Source organism: Microtus oregoni, unplaced genomic scaffold (genome assembly GCF_018167655.1).
Source record: "Microtus oregoni isolate MIOR12 unplaced genomic scaffold, Mior012 000013F_ref0000133, whole genome shotgun sequence".
NCBI classification, from domain to species: Eukaryota; Metazoa; Chordata; class Mammalia; order Rodentia; family Cricetidae; genus Microtus; species Microtus oregoni.
In genome coordinates, this window is record NW_024543072.1 from 36,685,766 (window position 1) to 36,708,511 (window position 22,746).

General features: G+C 41.2%; 1 protein-coding gene across 7 annotated transcripts in view; it reads left to right on the forward strand.

Annotated features, from left to right (window-relative positions):
- The window catches only part of Dnm3 (dynamin 3), a 467,024-nt gene that overhangs the window by 410,077 nt on the left and 34,201 nt on the right, over positions 1-22,746 (forward strand). For all 7 annotated transcript variants that reach the window (XM_041662394.1, XM_041662390.1, XM_041662391.1 and 4 more), the window contains one exon: positions 20,541-20,705. In XM_041662394.1, coding sequence (XP_041518328.1) covers positions 20,541-20,705 — 165 coding nt within the window. The remainder of the gene's footprint in view (positions 1-20,540; positions 20,706-22,746) is intronic.

Sequence of the window (22,746 nt, forward strand, 5' to 3'; positions counted from 1 at the left end):
GTGATTAAGATGTAAATATGGCCAGGCAGTGGTGGCAGATGTCTTTAATCCCAGCACTTATGAGGCAGAGGCAGGTGGATTTCTATGAGATGAGGCCATCCTGGTCTCCAGAGAGAGTTCCAGGAACCCCCAAAGCTACACAGAGAGAAATCCTATCTGGGAAAATAAAGGATGTAATTCCTTTTTATTTCAACTTCTGATGTTTTTATTTTTGGTTTATAATACATTTTGTAAGTATCAATAACTCTTCTGTTATGTTAGCAATAACACATCTTAGTATACCATTTTGACTGTAATATAGTACTCGGTACATATCTTCATGTGTGTGCATATTTCTGTTACTGAGATTTTTTATTTATTTATTTATTTTTGATTTTTCGAGACAGGGTTTCTCCGTAGCTTTTTGGTTCCTGTCCTGGAACTAGCTCTTGTAGACCAGGCTGGCCTCGAACTCACAGAGATCCACCTGTCTCTGCCTCCCGAGTGCTGGGATTAAAGGCGTGCGCCGCCACCGCCCGGCGAGATATTTTATTTAGAATATCTGAAGAATGAGCATAAATTGAAGCATTCAAGTTATAATTATTCTAAACTATGGTTCATTCATAAAAACATGTGGACCTTGATGTATGGCAAATGTTTTATTTGGAGAATAGCTTTTGTGACTTCAGGACAGGTAGACATGCTAAGGAAAAGTGAGAAGTGTGCTTCACAATTTCTCTTTGAGAAGATGAGAAATTCCCCAGTGAAGAAACCATAGGACATCGAGAAAAGCTAAACCAACACTGAAGACATAGCTGACGTTGGGGTATTTGCTACCTCTATACCCAAGAGCTTTGGGTCCTATGATTACATAGTGAGAACAGAAAAGGCACCAATAGCAGGAACTGACAGATTATAAGTCAAGGCCTTCCCAGAGCTCCACCTCCAGTGGAAATGATAGGTCATCAAATGTCTGCTTGCCGATAAAGAGAACGAGGAAAGAGGAACGCTGTTCCAGCTCAGCCTGAGTTTGAATGGAAAGAAAACATCCTCGAGAATTCAGTCTTTATAGTTTACCCATCATGTGATTCAGGTCTCCGAGTGGCACAGTTGATCCGAAATGAAACCAAAAAAGGGCTTTTACATGGGCACACATTAGAACGGCTCTGGGCACTGGAAAACCATAACATACTTCCCGACAAAGCACACCCTCATCAGCCCTAAGAGATCTAGTTCTACTACCACCCAGCTGAACATAAACTCACAGCCCAACATTGAAAAAGGAATCGCCCATGTGTCAAGAAGACAGCAAATATAAGAGAAACTTTGGACTTGGCTTAAATGTTTAAAGGTGCAATTTTCCCATCACAAATAATAAGGAGCACTGTATTTTAAAGACATATTTTATGAGCAATCAAATGGACCTTTTACGAATAGAAAGGCAATCATTAAAATTAAACTGCATCAATAGAGCTGAAGAGAATCTAAATGAAATGGGTTATGTAGCATGGTGTACTGATGGATGTTCAGTAACCCTTCAGCAGGAACAATTCCACAAGCTTTATAATGTCAGCAGTCCCACTGTGAGTGACTTAGAGTTGCCAATGAAGTGTCAGTTAACACGGTTCTTCTGAGGTGAAATAAACAAAATCCTCCAGGAGTGAGTGTGTGTGTGTGTGTGTGTGTGTGTGAGAGAGAGAGAGAGAGAGAGAGAGAGAGAGAGAGAGAGAGAGAATGCATGAAAATGAATGAGAGAGAGAGCTTGCATGAGAGAGTGACAGAATATGATAGATTAGGCAGATATGATAGATAGATAGATAGATAGATAGATAGATAGATAGATAGATAGATAGATGATACCCAAGTGCTATATACTAGAGCAATCTACTCAAATGCAACATCAAATACAGACAAAGATATAGGAAATATATATGAGGCATAAAGGATAGGAAGGGAATGTCTAGTATACTTTTAATCATTATTTAAACCATCAGAAGACAATGGGAACATGGCAGTTTTTCTAGAACAGATTATATTTGTGAATGGTAAAGATCTAGGAGCACATAGATAGAAGCACATTATATGAAAACATCCTGCCCTCACCTATCCCCATCCACCCCTGTCAACTCCCTCCCTCCTCTCTAAAAGTCCTTTTCCACCTTCCTGTCCTTTTGGCTTGTCTTGGGACCCACTGAGTTTAACCAGAGTTCTCTGTGTGACTGCCCCTGGGTGTGAAACTGTTCAGTGGAGCATGGTGAGATCAGTAAGAGGTATACAAACTAAAGATATTGACTCACCCTCTCCCAGCACCCATCAGTAGACAATAATTTCCCATGACCCCTCCATGAACACGATCCCAATCCATGGCTGACTGCTGACCACTTACACTGTATGTCGGCCCAGTACAAGCTTCTAACTAGCTGCTCCAAGTTTGTACTGGCTCACTAGGCTCAGAAGATGGCCTTCCATGGCCCTTCTCCCATCACTAGTCTCCCTGATGCTTTCCACCCCATCTTTCCTTGATACTTCCTTAGCTTTAGAAGAGGTTGAAGTTATTTCTTGTTTTGTTTTTGTTTTTGTTTTTGAGCATCTGGGTCTGGCTGTGTAGAGCAGACTGGCACTCTGGCAGCTGTTTCGACCTCCTGGGTGCTTGAATTATAGGTGTTTACCACCGTGCCCAATTGGTACTGAATGGTTGTAAAAATGTTTCCCTGCAAACTCGGAAAGTTCGGGGTCCTTGTTCCTCCCTGGGCCTATACTAGTATCTTTCTGTTTTCCACTGGGAGGACTATGTACTCTCTATGAGTCACAGGAAAAGATAAGATTATTTTATCTTTGTCTCCAATAAAAGAAGCCAGCAGTCCTTGGAGGCATTCCAGGAGTAGAACTGAGGAGTCCAAGACGGGCCTGTACTATCTCACAGTACTAGAAAATAAGGAAGTTCTCAAACATTTATAGGAGAACACATGAAAAGGATACAGGAGACAACCTGGAAGGAGGTTCCTAGTGACCAGAGCTGGGATGACTTCACTAACAGGGTGGCCGTCACTATGGATTATGACCCAGCAGCTATAAGCATGAGCACCCACATAAATAAACAGCCGAAAATTAAATGGTAAGAAGGGAAGCTCCTAGTCACCAGAGCTAATCCATTCATAAACTTCAAAAAGAAGCTTAAGAATCACCATTTGAAAACTAACCCAGTTATACATGAAATGCTATAAAGTGAGTAGGCGAACGTCAGATAAGAAGAGGAAGTTCATCTCTCAAAACACGACCCAGAAGATACTTCTAGGTTCCCAAGAGGACAAAATAGAAGCTCTATCATAGAGAAACCTCAGAAAGCACCATCTTAACCAAATCACCAAAGTTTCTGGTAGTGGTAGGACAGATGGACACCACATGTCTCCTGACACAGCACTGAGAAGAATACATCATTCCTGTGATTTTTCTCAACAACAAAAAACAATTTTACAAACTGAAATTAATGCCAAGGAAACTGAATTCCAACCAAGGGGTGCTGGAAGAAACAAATGATCGCTCCTCTTCCCAAGTGTGATTCTGGGAAAAAAAGCCCTGCAGAATAACTACAGTTGAAGCACACACAGCTAATATGTGTGGGCACGCATCCAGAGCCAGATCCTGAGTGCAGGACAGTCAGGACGTCAGTTTCCTGAGCTTGACCCTGGTAGTGGAGTTCTGCAAGGTGTTCATGTGTGAAGAGATGCACAGAAACTCGGTGCTGATGCTGGAGACTATTGATAAGACAATTACTCCAAGACGTTCATTCATTTGTTGGCTTGCTTGCTCATTGACAAATCAAGCTCACCGCACTTTCCTTTGGCCTCTCCTTCATCCCTCTCAGAAAGGTCAGTTGTTGACTTGCCACTTCTCCCAGCTCTGTCCAGAGACCTCAGTGCATGGCTTCAGGAGACAGTCAAGTCAAGGTTTAAGAGGAAGGAAAGAGTTGAGTCTGAAACACAAGGTTCCTACTGTGTTGAATGAGTGTGGTGGAGGCTATTAAAAGGCCATCCTTTCCTGCCTCCCTTCCCTCCCTCAGCTTTCTGCCCACATCCCAGACTGCTTTTAATCCTATTGGGAGGGTACATAGGGAGAAAGAAAGAAATAATAATAATGAATGGTTGTGTTCCTTGGCACATGAATAACAGTTTCCTTTCCAGGGATTCAGGAATAAAAATGAGGGGCTTTAAATCTCACTAATGTATGTGTGTGTGTGTGTGTGTGTGTGTGTGTGTGTGTGTGTGTGTGTGAAAGTGATCTCATCAGGATAACTAAAGTTATTTTGACATGTGGTGTAAGTCTTTTTTTTCCCCGCATATCTTTCTGACAGACCAAAGCACCCTTCAGTGCTTAAAACTGAAGCCCAGCAACAGCAGGCCTCCTAGGAGAAGGCCTTTTCCCACCCCCTCAGCCTATCAGCACATCCTAACTCCTTCCTGCTAAAGGGAGGCTGTGGCTAGAGTTCCACTTGAATCAGGAGGCTACTATATTGAGAGAGTCCTAGCAGAGGCGATTCATTGCTGCATTTGCGCCAATCCCAGAGAACAAGATCTCAGGAGTGGAAAGGAGACATTGCCTTGAGCCAGACTCCTATCAGCCTATGGCTCATATGAGCAGCTATGCCTGTCGTAAATTCTTGAACTCCTTCCTTCTCCTTGGTAGATATTTGCTGCCCTGAGTTCCCAGAACCGCACCCAGGAGCCCGTGCCTAATAATCGCCCCGCCTCCTTGCTGTGCTGCCTTACCACCCTGTTTGCAAAGGGACCGAGTTCCATGTGCAAATCCACTACATTGGGCTTGCACACCACACAGCAGCATCTACATAGTAAGACGGTAAATGTGCCGATCACAGAGGAAATGACTGGCAAAACCAGGAAGGGGTAAAAATGAAAGCTGAAACTTCAGAAAGGACCATGCTGATTTTTAAAAAAATCTATTAACATAACAGAAATTGTTATTCCGGAATGAAACGTATTAGGAGTGAGAGGAAAGAAGAGTCACGGCTTCTGTTGGTTTTGTTTCTTTGCTCACAGCTGGGGAAACGAGGAAGCCCTCTCTGTGGCTTTTCAGTGTTGTCCAAGCTATCTCACAGCATGTGTGAGATTGGGTTTAGCTGTGCAACACAGCTCTGCATTTGTATTCTAGACAAACGTCTGCGTGATTCTCAGCTCCCTCCCCCACCAGCAAGCAGCAGCAACAACTGGCAAGACCACACCTGGCCAAGGCAGCCCAAGACGTTGGCTGGCATCCTGTTGCGACCATCCAACCTTGCTTTTAGCGGGGAGTCTCTCTAGCTTTGATTCCCGGTTTCTCGCAAGCATCCCCAGACTGCTTTTATAAGATAACACAAGTCTTAGTTGTGAGAATGAATCAAACCATCTGTATCGCTTTCCTTGAAATAAAATATAAAATAGCCATTTCCACACTCAATCGTCATTAGGTCCCTCATCCCAACCCCAACCCATACCTTGGAAATGGTGAGAGACTCCAGAGAGAGTGGGGGAGGGGTGTATTAGGAGCTAATGATTCACTGTCTACTGTTTTCACCTCCAGACTATTTTCTAGAAAAGCCTGGCCACCTGTCACTCCCATTAATCACAGGGCCCAAGCAGAGTCCAGCAGGGTGCCCCTCTGGTGGTTCAGACAGGGTCTGGGTCATCACAAGATTCACAAAGTGGGATGCGATGCGGGTCTTGACTCCTCATTCATTCCCACAATGCATCTCATCAGCATCGGGCTCCACAGCCCCCTCTGAGCGACTGGCGCTCCGGGGTGTTGATGGTTTTGGCTTGCGGCCTCCTGGAGCGGCCAGCCGCTGTGTAAGCAAGTCTGTCTGAACCGCTCTGGGGCTAACTGCCTTCTTAGAAGTCCTCTTGCCTCTCATTATTTAGTCAGTGAGCCATTACTATTATTAGCTTTGAATTCCTCCGTCTACACTTTCTGTTCAGTAAGATATCAAAGTGTGGACAGTCATCGCCCTACCAATTGTTGAATGCCTTTCCCCACCCGCCTCCCTTTCTATTATTTGGGTTGACATTGGAAACCAGTCCTGAACTCAGGCTCTTTAAAGTGGGATTCAGGATGGAGGGTTAGTAACCAAACTCCTTCGCAAGCTGTTTCAGAAGCTTCTAGCGTATGAGCCGTCTGACTCGGTGCGCGTCGTACAGACTATCCAGAAAAATTAAAAGAAAAGAACATGAACAGCATCAAGTAGCTCTTGGCAGTCGGTCAAAGCCAGCAGCCTTGCAGGGAAGGAATTTAAAAGTCGTTTAAGTGAAGCTGTTTGTACAAGCAGCAACTGTGCATTGCTGGTGACTGGGAAGGGCTGTTTTCACAGTCTTTCACGGAAATATTTCTAGACAGTTTCTGTGGCTCTCTTCCCTGAGCTCATGTATTTGCTTCTGCTTCGGTGCAGAGTATTTTCATGAGCAGTTTTATAGCCCAACCTGCCTCCTGCACGTTCTGCAGGGCTAGATTCCTGCCGCACATACCTTTGCCCTATCTGCCATTAAAAATGCAAGACTTTCCTATAACAAACCTTAGACGGTGGCTGGAGGGGGGGGGGGCGGTGAGGGGGCAACTGATAACTCAGTCAACCCACCAGCCCTTAAAAAATCAACCTTTTAAAATTGTTGTTATTTTTAGTTTTAAAACAGGACACATATTAACGTTATGACAGTTGGACCCCTTCTTTTGTAAGGTGTTTATTTTATGTCTCATCCTTTTACCTAAACCAAAATGATGACATGCTTCTGAGCAAATAACTCATTTGGCCTCAGGCATGGTCCAGGGAGGCATTTTCAAAGGACAGATAAACCCCAAATTATTTCAGAAATAGAAACATAACAAAAATAAAAGACCTCATTTTCTGTCTCCAGTCTTGCTAATAATTGTCAGCATGGGACAGTCATCTCTGTTTGCTTTTTTATACATAGAGACCTAGGTATTCTCATGTGAAATAGATGTCTAATTATAAAGAAAAAAGTCCAACTTTGTCTTATTTTTCCTGTGGGTTCTGCTTTTGATATGTCAACTGTTTTTCTTGATATATGCTAAACGTTTAAACTCTCTCTTTCATTTAAGCAGTAGAGCTCCAAACAGGAAGCAGGACCCCTAGGAGGGTCTGGGCAGGAGAACAACAGAACCATTGTCCTGAAGAACACTGCTCCCTGTTGGCCTCCACTCAGCCTGCCGTTTTAACTAGGCTATGGATTTGAGGTAGACGGCAGTCCCTCATGATACCTGGCTCCTTCTCTGCCCTACTTACTTCAGCCAATCTGTTCTCATCCTCATAATCCTGTTTAATTTTTCTTCTTAAGGGCAAGGCGGGTGCTCTTCAGAACAGAGTGAAGTAAATTCGGGGCAAACGAAAGGAAACCTACGTCATCCAGCAGGTTATAAACTTGCGGAACTCATTAGTTTCAAAAGGTGGTCCTGGCAGGAAGCGTAAAGGAATTCAAAAACATTTTACCCAGATTTATGAAAAAGAGCCATAAATGGCTACTAAGAAAACCAGGGCTGTGACCAACTTTTACAACTGAAATCATCCCACAGCTGCCTCAGGCCCTCCCATGATCCTCTCTGGAGATCTCTCTGGATGGTTGAACACGGATATGGCCCACAGTGAGATTTCCTGAGCACCCTGTGTCTTCTTGGCACTTGTCCTTAGTCTCACTGGGTCTTAGAGAGACTACACACACACACACACACACACACACACACACACACACACAACCTGTTCTGGGGAAGGCAGCTCTCTCTTTAGATGAAAACTTGGTGACTTTCAATCGTCTGCCTGCTGTGGTGCCAAGTTTGACTGTCTGGGAATGGTGACGCCTGCCCAGTGGAAATTAGCTGAGCTCACATTTGGATTTTAAACCATAGATCCTAACTTTTATGTTAACTCAGACCCTTCTTTTTCCTGAGGATTTTTTTTTTTTTGGCCCAAGATCATAAATAAAAATTTTTATTCCGCCCTACAAAATCTTCAGCAGACCCTCCAGTAACTTAAGCTGTCCGCACACTGGAACACTTTTGAGAAATGCAGATGCTATAGGCTTCACCCAGACCACTTATCAAAGCATCTGTAGATGGGGCCCGAGTATCCTGCTTTCTTCAGTATCGCTCTGGTGTTTCTCCCAGCAGCCAGGCTGGGGTCCAGATCCGACAGGTAGAGCAGTTCCTCTGGTAGTTCCTCACCCTTCTGGGTCTCGGTGTTCTCCGGGCATCTTTCTATAATGCTTCCCCTTCTTGTGTTGAGTACTTGTTAGAGATTGAAATAAGGCTCCTTGTAGCCAGCAACAGCCCTGAGTCTTTCTACTGTCTGCCTTCTCTCTCCTAACTACAAAGACCCAGTATAGGGAATATACTGACTTATTCCAAATTCATGGTGTCCATGCTCACAGAACCTTCACTGGCCTCTACACATCTCTTGGTCTTCTACTCTGTGACCTGCTCTGGATAGGAACTCCAACCACATTCAAGCCAAACAGTGGAAAACTCCCAGATACCCTATCATTGCTCCCAGAAAGCATTCTTTTCTCTTCTCAGGCCCCTTCACATGAGACTTACACATGCTATGCAATACTCTCCCACTAAGCTCTGTCCCGGCTCTTGTGTCTAAGTTAGGATCTCAGTCTGATCTTGAATTTATGATTACCCTGCTCGGCTCCCAGGTACTGGGCTTATATATACATATTGTATATACATATTACTCTGCCTGGTCCCACTGAGCATTCTCATACCATTCTCTTCTAATTATTCAAGTCTTTATGAAGAAAAATTCTACTTCTGCTCTGTGACACCCCTGAGCCACAATGACTAGCCTGACAATATAGCCGTAAGGGTTAATAGTAGTGCTCACATGCTGGCTAGGAGTATTTATTGCTCCCTTCCCCTTGCTACTTGCATAGTACTGTCTGGTACTATGGAACTTAGACTTCTGGAAGGAAGCTTTTAGGTTAGACAGCTTTTGAATAACCCAAAGTCCTGTGTCCTAAGTGTGTGACGTCTTCTGCAATATGGGCTTACCTTCAACCCCTCTGTGAAGACATCCCAAGTAACCAACCTGCCTGTATTGTCTTGGGAGTAATTTGGCCTACTCTGACCAACCACTCCAAAGGAGGTGTCTCATGACTGCTAGCTAGGGTTCCTGCTGTTCTATGGTTCTTCGGGCCAGCATTGCCAGCCCAAGCGTGTGCCGTATATTCTGTATTCATCCACTTACTGAATCAATACCTGGGTTATTGTGAATGGTGCTGTAATAATCATGGACAGGTAAGGATCTCCGTGGAATGTCCAGTTGACAGTCCTTTCGGTATTTATCCGGGGTGGTGTGTTTCTTGGCCACTTGTTCTTCGTCTTTTGAGAACTGTCTGTTCGTGCCATTAGTCCATTTATTGGTTTCATTGTTTGGGAGTTGGATTATTTAGGTAGTCTTGATATTGACATCTTATCAGATACATAGCTAGCAAAAAGTTTTTGTCCCATTCTCTAGGTTGACTCTTTGTCACTTGATTATCTCCATTTGGGTGTAGAAGCTTAATGTAATCTCATTAGTAAATTATCGATTTAACGTCTCAAGTCTCTGAAGGTTGTTTTCAGAAATTCTTCGCCTATGCGTTTATCTTGAAGTGTTTTTCTCTAATAGTTTCACATTTTCAAGTCTTACATTAAAATCTTTGTCCCATTTGAATTGTTTTTTATTCCAGGTGAGAGAGGGATTTGGTTTCATTTTTCTACAAGCGAGCTTTGATGTTTCTCAGCACAATTTGTCAAGGAGGCTGTCTTTTCTCAAAGTGCATGTTTTTCACTTCTGTCAAAAACTAGGTGGCTATAGCTACATGACTTTAATTCTGGACCCTCTGTTCTATCCCATTGATCTACATGTCTGTTTTCTGTGCCATGCTGTTTTATCACTGTGACTCTGTGATATAGCTTGAAGCCAGGTAAGGGGATACTTTCAGCATGGTTCTTGTTACTAAGGATTATTTTGGAAAACCCAGGTCTTTGGTGTGACCATATGAATTTTAGACTTCCTTTTATATTACTATGAAGCATTATATAGAATTTTAGTGGGTGCCACATTGAGACTATAGGTCAATTTGAAAGTATCACTGTTTTTACAGTATCCATTCTACCAACCCATACGTACAAGAGGCCTCTCCATCATCTAATGTCTTCTTCCAAGTCTTTATTTGGTGGTTTAAACTTTTCAGTTCAAAGGACATTCACTTGCTTAGTTAGATTTATTCCTGTGTGGCTTTTAAGCTATTGTGAATGGGGTTGTCTTCCTGGTTTCTTTCTAGGCTAGTTCATTGTTTATATAGAGGAAAGACTCATTTTTTGAGTGTTCGTTCTACATCCTGATAATTTGTTAATTTTATTATTTTTATTTATTAATTTTAATTATTAATTTATTTAATTTATTAATTTAAGAGATTTCTGGTGCCATCTTTAGGGCTTATATATAAAATCATAGTATCTATATCAGTGATTATTGACTTCTTCCTTTCCTGTTTATAATTTTTTGTATTTAAATATTTTAAATTTCTATTCCTTGGCTGTGTCCATGTTTTGGTGCATGTGTTTAGAACTGTACTACCCTCTTGACTCCACTATGTATTCTGACTAATTTTGGTCTGAATTCTGTTTTATCACATATCAGTATAGTTAGAAGTGCATGCTTTCTCGTCCTCTTTGAAATGACATTTCCTTCTTTTATCCTAAGTTTGTGTGTGTCTTCACCAGTGTTTTTCTTACAGGCATAAAAAGGTCATCTTAGTTGCATGTGAGTTTGAGACCAGGCTGGCCTATTTGAGATGCTATCAGAGAAAAGAAAATAATGAAAATCCTGCAAAGAAAGGAAATATTTACATATATTTACAATTAGTTCTAAAGTTTCCTCTTTCTTAAAGCAGTGCTTTAAAAATTCTGGGTGTATTATTAATGAATACTATGATTTTTCCCTTTTCTAGCTTTCATAATGAGTTCATTGAAATTAAACAAAATGATTTTGAAGTAAAGAGAAATGAAAGATTGGATAGGTTCGTTTTCTTAGAAATGTCACCTTTCTTACTAATCAGTCATGCTACACAGTCATAATACATGGGTGTTCAGATGAATCCAAAAGAGATGTAGCGTCCTTCTGACTCATTTGATTTTAAGCCTCCATGCTTCAATCACTTACGTCTGAGAACATTATAAAATTGAAAACATTAAGCACCTATCTGTAGCAATCCCACTAGAAACAGCTGGTCTGGACAACCTTGAATGTCAGAGTCACTTCCATTTGAGTGACAGAATAGAGTATGAGCAATGGAATCAGACAACCTATCATAGCTTTGTCCCTAATTAGTTTTATGAATGACTTCAGCTGGTGCATATATCATAGGGCGGGTCAAGTCTGAAGCTACTGATGACAAAGACCTGTGCTCATATCAGAGCATCCTGGAGCTCTAGAACCGTGACTGCTGGTGACACTGGTCTAGGCATCTCCCACATCATTTGAGAGGTCTTGGAGGAAGTTAGTCTTTACATCCTATGGCTTCATGACTCTGGCTGTTTTCCAGAAATAAAGCAGTGACAGTGGACTATACTCTGAGATCTAGTCTAAGGGGAACATTTTCAGTCAGAGCTGTAACACTTCATGTGGAAATCTGGTTTGTATCAGTGACTAGGGCAAGACTTAGTAGTTCCACAGAAGATTTGGCAAGTGGTCTAGGGTATCCCTGTAATCCTAATACTTAGCAGGTAGAAACAAGAGGATAAGGCATTCAAGGTCATAAAATCTTTCCCAGATTTAAAAAAAAAAAAAAGCCTCTAATGGCAAAGGTCCCTGCCTACATGGCCCACTCTGAGAGTCCAGTACAAGTGGCAGTGGATTATACACCTCCACATCTGGTCTAAGTGTACCTTGTATATGCTGAACAAAGACTCTACCCACTTAGCCACCTAACTCAGCATTTGCACCTATAACATTACCCAGTTATTCTTTTAAAAGTTTTCATCTTGGCTGTTAAACTAATTATTTAGAATCATAAACACGATAGTATATTTTTTAGAAGTTACAATCTGTTTTCTAAACTACTTTTAAAACAAGCTAGGGGCCACATAGCATAGTCCAGGACAGCCAGGACTACATAGAGACACTAAGAAATATACTTTCTCTTATGCTCTTCAAATAGTTTGTGCTTAAAGAAAATAATAATAACAACAACAACAACAACTAAGATGTTCTTATCGTGTAGCCTAGATTTCCCAGTAACCTGCTATACAACTTTTGAAAAAGTTTCATCACTTTTTATGAGATTTTAAAAACATTTTAAGTGTTGACCTCTTCATACACATTGAGTGTTCTTCCAATGTCCTACCCGTATAAACTCCATGTCCTCTTTATACATAGATGAGTCTAACTTGTGCTGATCATGCCTGCATAGGTGTAGAGCATCATCCTCTGAAACATAGACCACCCACCAGAGGCCAAGGCCCTGAAAAAAACTGACCCCTTTCTTTCCCCAGCAGTCATCAGCTGCCAATAGCTCCTGACTAGTGGGCAGGGCCTCTTATGCCCCTCCCTCCACTTCTCTGTTGGAGTGTTTACTGACTAGATCTTTTGCAGGACCTGTGCAAGCAGTCACATCTGCTGTGAGTGAGAGACACTGTGGTTGAAGTCTTTCGCATCTTCTGGCTCTTACAGTCTCGATTCCCCACCTTCCATGATGTTCTCTGAGCCTCGGAGGCGGGGATGTGACATGTATGTTTCATTTAGGACTGAAGCATTGTCTGCTGCTCTTTCCTACACTTTAGGACAACATGAATCTGACTCCACACCGTCGCGTACTGTTAATTTAATGCATTGATCTTTTTTTTTTAAAGATTTATTTTATGTATATGAGTCTGACTGTATACCTGCACACCAGAGAGGGCATCAAATCCCACTCTAGATGGCTGTGAGCCACCATGTGGTTACTGGGAATTGAATTCAGGACCTCGAATTAGCAACCAGTACTCTTAACCACTGAACCATCTCTCCAACCCCCGATATATTGCTCTTAAAAAAAACTTTTTGCTTAGAATTTTTGTGTGCAAAAACATTAATTCATGCACATTGAACTTTGAAAGATTGTCTGCCTTATACAGAAAGCATCAAGTAATACCAACTGCATAGTTACAGTGCTATTTTAGTACACAGTTCATTTATTATGAGCTCCCATAGCTCCAGTGCTGCTTTCTTAATATTCAAATTTTATTGTCCATAAGTTCCTTAACTTTACAGTTCATCCATATAAATATTTCAAAGGACAAAACAGTTATCTGTTACTAGGCTTTCTTTTACAATTTATAATTTTTTTCTTCATTTCAAACTTTGTAACAAGACTAACTTTTTACTACACAAAATTGTAGACCCTGATATCCATTTCTTAGTGAGGCTTAAAAATGCCAGCTAGCTGAGCATAGTGGCATGCTTGGGAGATGAAGACAGGGGGATCAAGAATTTAAAGTAAACCTGGGCACCATGGGCTCTATCACATAGCCTTGTCTCAAACAGCAAGTGTTTGTGTGTGTGTGTGTGTGTGTGTGTGTGTGTGTATTAAAGAGCATATGCATCTTTCTTTAAATTTTCCTACAATTATGCACTTTAGATAAAGATATTGAGAATAAATTCTCAAAGCATGCATTTACACTTGGTCTCAACTATCAGTTGTTTATATGAAAAGTTGTTAATTTATGGCAAGCAAAGTCAGTTCGTAAGGACTGAGATTGCCCCCAAATAAATATTTACAGTTTAAAATGCTTAGCATGAGGGGCTGGAGAGATAGCTCACTAGTTAAAAACACTAGCTGTTCTTCCAGAAGACTGACTGCAGCTTGGTTACTAGTGCTTATATCAGGTGGCTCATAACCACTTAGAACTCTAGCTCTGGCAGATATGGCACATACATGTATAAGTTAAAATTTAAAAAATACTTGACATGAACTTTTCATATCCATGAGCTATTTGTTGCGTAAAGCAATAGAGACTTCTAGCTAAATCAGTGGTTCTCAGCCTATAGGTCAAGCCCCATTTGCAGGTCGAACAACCCTTTCCCAAGGTTTGCCTAAGACCCTCAGAAAACACAGATATCTACATTACGATTTATAACAGTGGCAAAATTACAGTTATAAAGTAGCATAAGGTAACTCTATGTTTGGGGATCACCACACATGAGGAACTGTATTAAAGGGTTACAGCATTAGGAAAGTTGAGAAGCACTGAGCTAGATTAAAGGCTACACAAGAATTATGTCTAAGAGAATTTCAGGATAGGTTGTATAAGATTTTTAGGTTGTCTGAAGACCCCTCATTTCCACCTTTTACTTATAAGAACAATTTTACTGATATTAAACGTGAATGTCATTATGAACCCAAAGTCTCCCTTCTCCCTCCCTTCTTCAATTAGTCACTTCTGCTATCATCCAAACTATTTATTAGACAGATAAATATATGTTGGCAGTATACAAAAATATATTCAGGAAGCTTTGGGCTGGAGAAAGTTAAAAGACACAAAACCATTTCTCAGTTAAAAATGTCATTTGTTGCTGTTGTTTTCTTGTTGTTTGTGTTGTTATTGTTGTTTTCAATTCAGTAAGTCTTTAAAATTCCAAAGGATTTTAATAGCAGTTGAATTTCACATTAATAACATGTTTTTAAAATGTTTATTATGGTGTTACTTAGAAATGTGTTTAACATTCCATGGAGAACAAAGACTAATAGTGAGGTAAAATAATTGGTAAGTTCAAGAAGAATGGAAATGAAAGGACAGGACAGAGCTTTGTCTAGCCTGTCGATGTCAGTACAGTGGGTAACCTGAGTCCAGTTGGGCTGGGGTTTCCTCCTGCGTTGGGGCACTGGGGAATGCCTCTAGCAGATGTGTGTCCCTCCTGCTGCTAGAGGTTTTGTCTGCAACCACAATTCAAATCTCTGAATACCTTCAGTTGTAGTCAGCCCAAAGCAGAGCTGGGTGTAGGTGGTTCTTTATCTGGTTCATGGATTAAGGGCTCTACCTTCTAGGACTGCGAAAGATTGCCTTCAGTTCCCCCATGGTGACACTCTCAGGCTCAGTGTCTCAAGTGTCTTCTGAAACAAAAACCCAGCTCCTCAGAAAATGCCCCCAATATCCAGTAAGCTCCTGCAAAAGACTCGAGGGATAACAGCGGGCATGCCCTGCAATCGCGGTGCTCAAAATCTCACCCAAGTTCTGAGATCATTTTTCAAACGTTCCCAGCCATAAATATACCCTAAGGTCCTCTGTGCCCTTGGCCCCTTGAGCACAGCCTTCCACTCAGGCTTCCGTTTTTCTTTCTGTCCTGCCCGCTTGGAACTCGCATGTGGGCCTCTGCTTTTCTACTTCATGCCTTTCACCGTTCCATGCCACACACTAAATATTCAGTGATACTTGTCGCGTTGCCAGACTGACACCTAGACCACCCTCCTAGGCTTTCTGGATTATGATCCACACTCTGCTTTGCACCAGCGTGGCTGCAAACCTTGAAAGCCGTAACTTAGAGGCAAATAACTGGAAGTAGGGAAAGTTTTCAGTGAAAACATTTCCAATAATGTGGGCCTGGAAAACACTGAAGGTGCGTTTCCATGGTAACAGTGTTTTCATAACGGTGACTGGGTTCTCTAAGGAAAAGTCCAATCATATGTTTTTTTTTTTTTTTTTGCTCTTTGTTTAAAGTAGTAGTGAACTGTATAATCATATTAAGTGTTTTAAAGAGGGCAACTGTTGGTTATCTGGGAAAAAAATGTGTATAAATCTGTAGGATATTGTCCTGTGTTCTCCACTGTTAAGAAAAGATGCAGTGAGTCCCTAGCCTTGGTATTTCTATGTACACATTACTACTTAGATACTTTTAATACCCACTATTCCACTTTTCAAGGGCTGATCTCAACATTACTCTCTGCATAGTTCTAGTGGTCCTCAATCTTATGACATAATTTAGAAATTTTCAAAAGAAAATAAAAAAGACATGAAAATTAGGTGTTCCAGTCAAGCTTTCAGAGTTCTACATTAAGATTTAATGAAAAGTATCCCCATTTAATATTTCACTCCCTCCCCTGTTAACCTAGTATACTTTACAACTTCTATACTAAAAACTGGGGGCCACCGAGGTGGCTGGGGGTAAAAGTGCTTACCACCAAGCCAGGCAGCCCAGGTTCAATCACTGGGACCCACACAGTGGAAGAGGCGGCTGGGCTCCTGAAAGATAGCCACACACTGTCCCTAAGCTACATAAAGATATGGCATTATTTCTTCAGATAAACTTTTGTTTCTAAAAAAAGACTTTCTTAAATACTATGTGACTAATTTATATAAAAAGTTATTGAAACTTTATAAATTTCATATTTGTAAGATTGTTTTCATTGCTGTAGTTAGAGTTCTCAAAAGTTATTTAGAAAAAAACACGCAGCAAGACGGTCGACCCGTTGCGTCTTCCAGGAAAGAAGGTTTCTACGGTATTTCTCCACATTTTGTAAACAGCATCAGTGAACCTGCACATAAAAGGTTAAATGTTTGCAGACCACTCTGATTTTGCCCCAAAGATCAGAGACAAATTACTATTTTTATTTTACATTCCCTTGATGAGGATAATGACAAGCAGCTGTCACTTCAGCGCTCCGACTGCAAAGAATCCAATTGCAATCCTATAATTTAAACAAAGAAAAAAAATACAAACTCATACACAGCACACAGCCAGAAAGAAGCGAGAGGTTTTGAGCTGGGGTCGGCGTAGAGGAAAGGAGCATTCGCTTGCTGCAAGTGCTCGGTTGAAAAATAATAATAATAATCCCACCTACAGACTCTTTCCCACTCACCTGGCACACAATAGAGAGGCCGGTTCCTGCTTCAGTGTGAAATCAACATCAATCTGCGTTCTGGATTTCGTGATTTCTCTAATGTGTCCATTGTGTTCCCAGAGTAGCTAGGATTTGTGTGAGACCACAAGTCTACTAGATTCCCAAAAGTTGAGTAGAATGTCAGATTACCTCATTGGCTGTTTGGGAATTTCTTTAACGTTTAATGTTCAGAATTTGACCTTTTTTTAAAAAAAAAATTATGTATCATTTGTCATCGGAATCAATGGATTCCAAGATGTTCTTGTTCAGGTTTATCATGTGCTTTGGCCATGTTGACTCCCTGACTCCTTTGCTATCCCCTAGTTTTCTTCAGTCCCTCTTACTCAATAGGCCCCCCTGTATTTTCATGTGTATGTATGTTTATGAGTGTATATGTAAAACCAAAGTTCTTCATGAAATAATGTGATACTTGTCTGTTTGAGTCTGGTTTACTCCCTTAATAGAGTGCACCAGTTTCATCTATTTTCCTGTAAAAGGCATAATTTGATTCTTTTTTATGGTAGAATAAAAGACATATATATATATATGTGTGTGTGTGTGTGTGTGTGTGTGTGTGTATGATATATATATATATATATATATATGATTTAATTTTTTTTTGAGGAAACCCCATCCTGATTTCCATAGTGGCAGAGCAATGTGCAAGGGTCCAGCAAAGTCTATTGTGGGTTTTGTTTTTGCTGTAGGAACAATCATTCTCACAGGGTAATATGTTATCTCAGTGTAGGTTCACCTTTCTTTGGTGGCTAAGGAACTTTTTCATGTAGGTATTGGCCACTTGTACTAGTAGTTTTAGAAGTTTCATTGTTTTAGAAGTATCTTGTTCATTTGTCCGTTTGTTGACTGGAGGATTTGGGGGCATTTTAGCATTTGAGTTTCTTAGCTCTTTATAGATTCTAGATATCAATCTCTTGTCAGATGTATAGCTGATAAAGATTGTCTTCTATTTCGTAGGCTGTGGCTTTACTTCCCTCCTCTGCAGAAGCTCCTTCGTTTCATACACTCTTACTTGCCAACTCGTGGTTTTATTCCGTGCACCACTGGGGTCCTCTTCACAGTCCTAGACTATGCCTCTGTCCTGGGATGTTTTCTCTCCTAGCCCCGTGTCTGCTGTCCATTCTGATACTTTCATTATTGATTTCAAAACGTACAAAAGCAAACGTAAAGAAAAGTAAACTGTTTATTAAGTGTAGTGCGGAATAGGGAGGTTCTGCATTTCTATATGAAATCAAATAATGTAGTTTTGTTTCTAGAGGTTCAGTGTATCTTGTTCATTCAAGCTTTCCTTTTCAGTCAATCATTTGGTTCAAGAATCTCAGTATTTTAATGACATTTTCCTAGAAATTTTTAAATTCTGTATTATTTTATGTATAAAACTGAATTGATATAATAGTTATTTTATATTTCCTGCTTTTGAAATCTAACTCATTTTACATTAGTTGGATGGATGTCAGAGCTTCTAGCTCTATCATGCTCCTCTGTGAGGGCCAATAGCCCTGGTGCCCAGCGCCTAGCACTGAGGTGAAGCTCTTCTGCACAGAGTGTTTATAATGGTGTATAAAACACAATGAATGCTGGAAGTAGGCTCCGGAGGAGGGACCAGGTTGACAATAAAACATTATAACTCCCATTGTTTCCATGAATCTTATAGGTCAGAGAAACAAACTGGATTGTACTGTCATCTTGCAGAGACTTACGTTACTTTACATAGGAAACTTCTTCTCCACAAAAGCCTAGATTCTGTGCAATAGGGCATCTTTGTTGACTTAGGTACACCCATCTATAGCATGAACCACCTCCCCCTGCCTTCGATAACACAGAGACCTGTGCGAAGGATAGAGAAATACGATCTGAGACTCTAGTGGGGGGAGCACAGATATAGGATGAATGGCAGATAGTGTAAGAACGTGCGGAAGTGAGTTCAGAGGAAGGAGCAGAGCAGGATCCAAGGGCGGCAGGAACTTGCTGAAGAGGTAGTGGTGGAGCAGATAGGAAGTACAAGGGGAATTTGCACAAGCTAGGAAGAGAGGGCTTCCGGGAAGGGGGCTTCTGCGGATAACAGAGGGGCATGTGTGATTGTAGCAGTAGTTAAGCTTTTATACGTAAGGTTTTAACTAGAAATGTTTTAGATGCTCTTCATCTAAAATATTAGTTTGTCACAAACTTGTTATTTTAAAAAAAAACTATTACACCGATTTAATTCTTTCATGACCCGATACCACTTTTAAGAAAAATGGAACAGCCGGGCGGTGGTGGCGCACGCCTTTAATCCCAGCACTCGGGAGGCAGAGGCAGGCGGATCTCTGTGAGTTCGAGCCAGCCTGGTCTACAAGAGCTAGTTCCGGGATAGGCACCAAAGCTACAGAGAAACCCTGTCTCGAAAAACTAAAAAAAAAAAAAAAGAAAGAAAGAAAGAAAAATGGAACAGCAGTATCCCAGCTACCCCCAAAATCCTCTTCTTCTGTTAGCCCACATCAAAGGATGGGGTCACAACCTCAGAGCAGAAAAGGACCACTAATTTTCAGAGCAAGCATATGATATTTTAACATTTTCAAAGAGATACTTCTGATAAAGAAATTATTATTGATAATTTTGTAGCCTAAAAATTTGAGTTTCATACATGTATATCACAGAGAAAAGACCTGTCATTTATAGATCCAGTTATTGAGTACAGTTATTTGGCCTGGAGCTGATTGAAAACCTGGCAGATCAAAGTCCGTACATTTCCAAAGGAAAGTACTCCAAGCCAATGTTAGAAGCAATAAATTATCACCCCTCCTTTACATTCATAATTAAATCTTTCCAAATATGAGAAAGTAGCCAGACCGCTAACAATATCTGTATGATGTTTTGAGGTTTAGATGGTTCGACCTGACTTGAAATAGAGACCATTTGTTCTAAATTGATTTCAATGCCAAGGCAATAGGTCAGCTCTTAATGATGAAGATGCCATTCCAGCCCAGCCTCTGGGTGGATAAGCCAAAATTAATTAACTCAAGTCGTAGAGTATAGAAAACAGATGCTTTGCTCATGTTGCACAAATAAATTCTTTGTGTATGAAAGGGTTCTGCTTTATTCAAAGAATAACACATTGGAAGTTAAAATGGCTGGTTTTCCACAATGGAGCCAGCCCTCCGCAGTGGTGACAGAGGCAAGCATTTACACAGCAAATTCCAGCAAGTGCATGAAAGAATCAATTATCTTCCAGATCTCAAATTTGGACTCCTGGCCAGTCCTAGGGGACTGAGGTTTGAATCTGGGCTGATCCAATCCAGAGCAAAGCCAGCAGAGCCAGAGCTACATCAAGGTTATTCTAACCGATAGGATCCCTGGAGGCTGCTCCCAGAGGCTTGCATCTGCATGGGCTGTTTGGACTCAGGCCTCTGGCAGCTTGCCAAGGGCTTAAGCATAGGTCATTCTCCCAAGGTATCTCGTCAGGTGCGCTGTTTATTTGGTTATTCATCTCAACATTCATTCAGCATCAGAATGTTGTCTTTTGCTAGAACACACTGAGTTCAAAGCAGAGTGATAACCGTGAGGTTCTGACTGATTTGAGCAGAAATCCATCATTTGATGTTTGGTATTGTTTTCATTCTGAGAGAATATGAGAGAATCCGCATTTTGTCCCCCTTCTGTTAGAATGAAAATGACGAAAATGGCCAAGCGGAAAACTTCTCCATGGATCCGCAGCTGGAGAGGCAAGTGGAGACCATCCGCAACCTCGTGGACTCCTACATGTCCATCATCAACAAGTGCATCCGAGACCTAATTCCAAAAACAATAATGCATCTTATGATCAATAATGTAAGTGACTCTAAACTCTCCCCCTTGAAATCTCAACCCCTTCCCCATCTGGAAATGGATCACCTTTTCTTGAGCGTCTCTGTGATATTTTCTGCATAACCAGAGCATTTACTGCCCAGGTGTGTGGTTCTGCCGCTCTCAGTGGGTAATGGATGAGAGAGAACACAGAGGAAACTTCCAGCCACAGCGCCAAGTTCCTTCTAATTGGCTCTCTTCTAGAAAAGAGCAAAGAATACCATATTCATGGACTTGCAAAGTAAGCAATGAGATCAGATGTCCACACTCGACCTTGAGATTGAAAGTCAGAGATAATGCTTTAATACTATTTCACATGCAGAGAGAGTTTATAACAATATGATCACTTTTGCCGCCTATAGACTATGGAATGTTCTTTTCACCTAGGAAAGGACTTATTACTTATTGCCTAACTGTGCAGTCAGATATACTGGTTTTGTTTTGTTTTGTTTTTATCATTTTTTGAGACAGGGTTTCCCTCTGTAGGCCAGGCTGACCTGGAACTCAGGGGACCCTTCCTGCCTTAGCCTCCCAAGTGCTGGGATTCCAAGTGTGAACCACTGTGCCCAGGTCAGCTTGACTTTCTAAGGTAAGGATGCTATAACCACCAATCTTTCAGAGATTGTAGCTATTCGTTTTGTCTGGGCCTCTCCTTCTTTGGTTGGTGGCAGTCTGGATGTGGTACTTAACCTGTGCAGTCTGGCTTTGCTCTTTTGGTAGTTTACTTTTCATGGTACAAATGACAAAACAGTTAATCGAGAAAATACCCCTTTCTGAATCTTGTTAAATCGGACACCAAGCACTTTCTGTATCTTCACTTTCTGTATCTACATAAATGCCTATGTATTTTGTTTTAAATATATTATGAATGTGGCTTGTGAGAAGTAAAAAATCAGATTGCAAAGCTGAAAGAGCCCTAAACTGGAATTCAGGAGAAACCTGAGCACTAAGCCTGGTTCTTGGGCTCTTGACCTAATGTGATCAATTGGCTGCTATGGGTTTGTGTCTTCCTTAAGGATTTGTTCCAAAAGGATAGGTAAGCCAAGGTGCTGTGGCAACTGTAAGCAAATATTATGGCTGTTTATTTAAGCACTATTAAATCTCAAAACACAGAGAATTATTGTTTCTAAACTTCTTCGTGACCGGCTTGTCTATAACCTCTAGCTGTGTATGCCTTGATTTTAAGAAGCCTTGATTTTAAGTTGGCCTTCAGGCGGCCAACCTTATATTTGACTATATTTGTGTGTCCAAGTAAGAGAAACAGGATACTTTGAAGTCTACACAGCAGGTAAGCAATGAGCTGGAAAAGGAGAAACTATAAATATCACCACGGCTGCTCAGGGGTCAGCCGTCTGACCTGAAGTCCAGCTTTTCAGCCCCACTGAGCTGAAGTCCGTCACTCCTGGAACTTCAGTGGGAAAGTGAAGGGACCTCACAGAACCATCAGACAGTGTGACAGATGTGGCTGCTAGCTATTTAGACAAATCTGAAGTCCTGAACAAATAGTCTGTGTGTCTTGAAAATTGCCCTCTTCACTTTGCGTAAATGAATTCAGGTTGTTTTGCTGTGGTATATCAGGCACTTGCTTATTTAAACATTTTCCTGATTAGGGATCATTTATCTTTCCACTGTTTTAGCAAGAGTCATTAGTCCTGCCTTCGGCTCCAGCTCGCTTTGCTCTGCGTTATATTAAGTCATCAGCACCGGAAATCATACTTCCTGCCTGTGGCTCCGAGTAGTAGCTTGACACAAATTAGTTAAAAGGAAGAAAAAAAAAATCCTACTGCAAATCTATTCTACTTTCACCTCAAACATTAAATGAAAACATACAACGCACATCCACACGGGTAATTGTAGCTTCCCCAGCTCCTCGTTGCTGAATTTGCTTACTTTAATGAAATACCCAAACACCCACCTACAGATATTGTTCTTGGAGTGAAAGCTCGGCCAGTTACCTAGAGAGGGACCTCACATAAGAGTCATGGGAAAGGAGACTTCAATTAAGACCTGAACTCCAAGGTCAGAG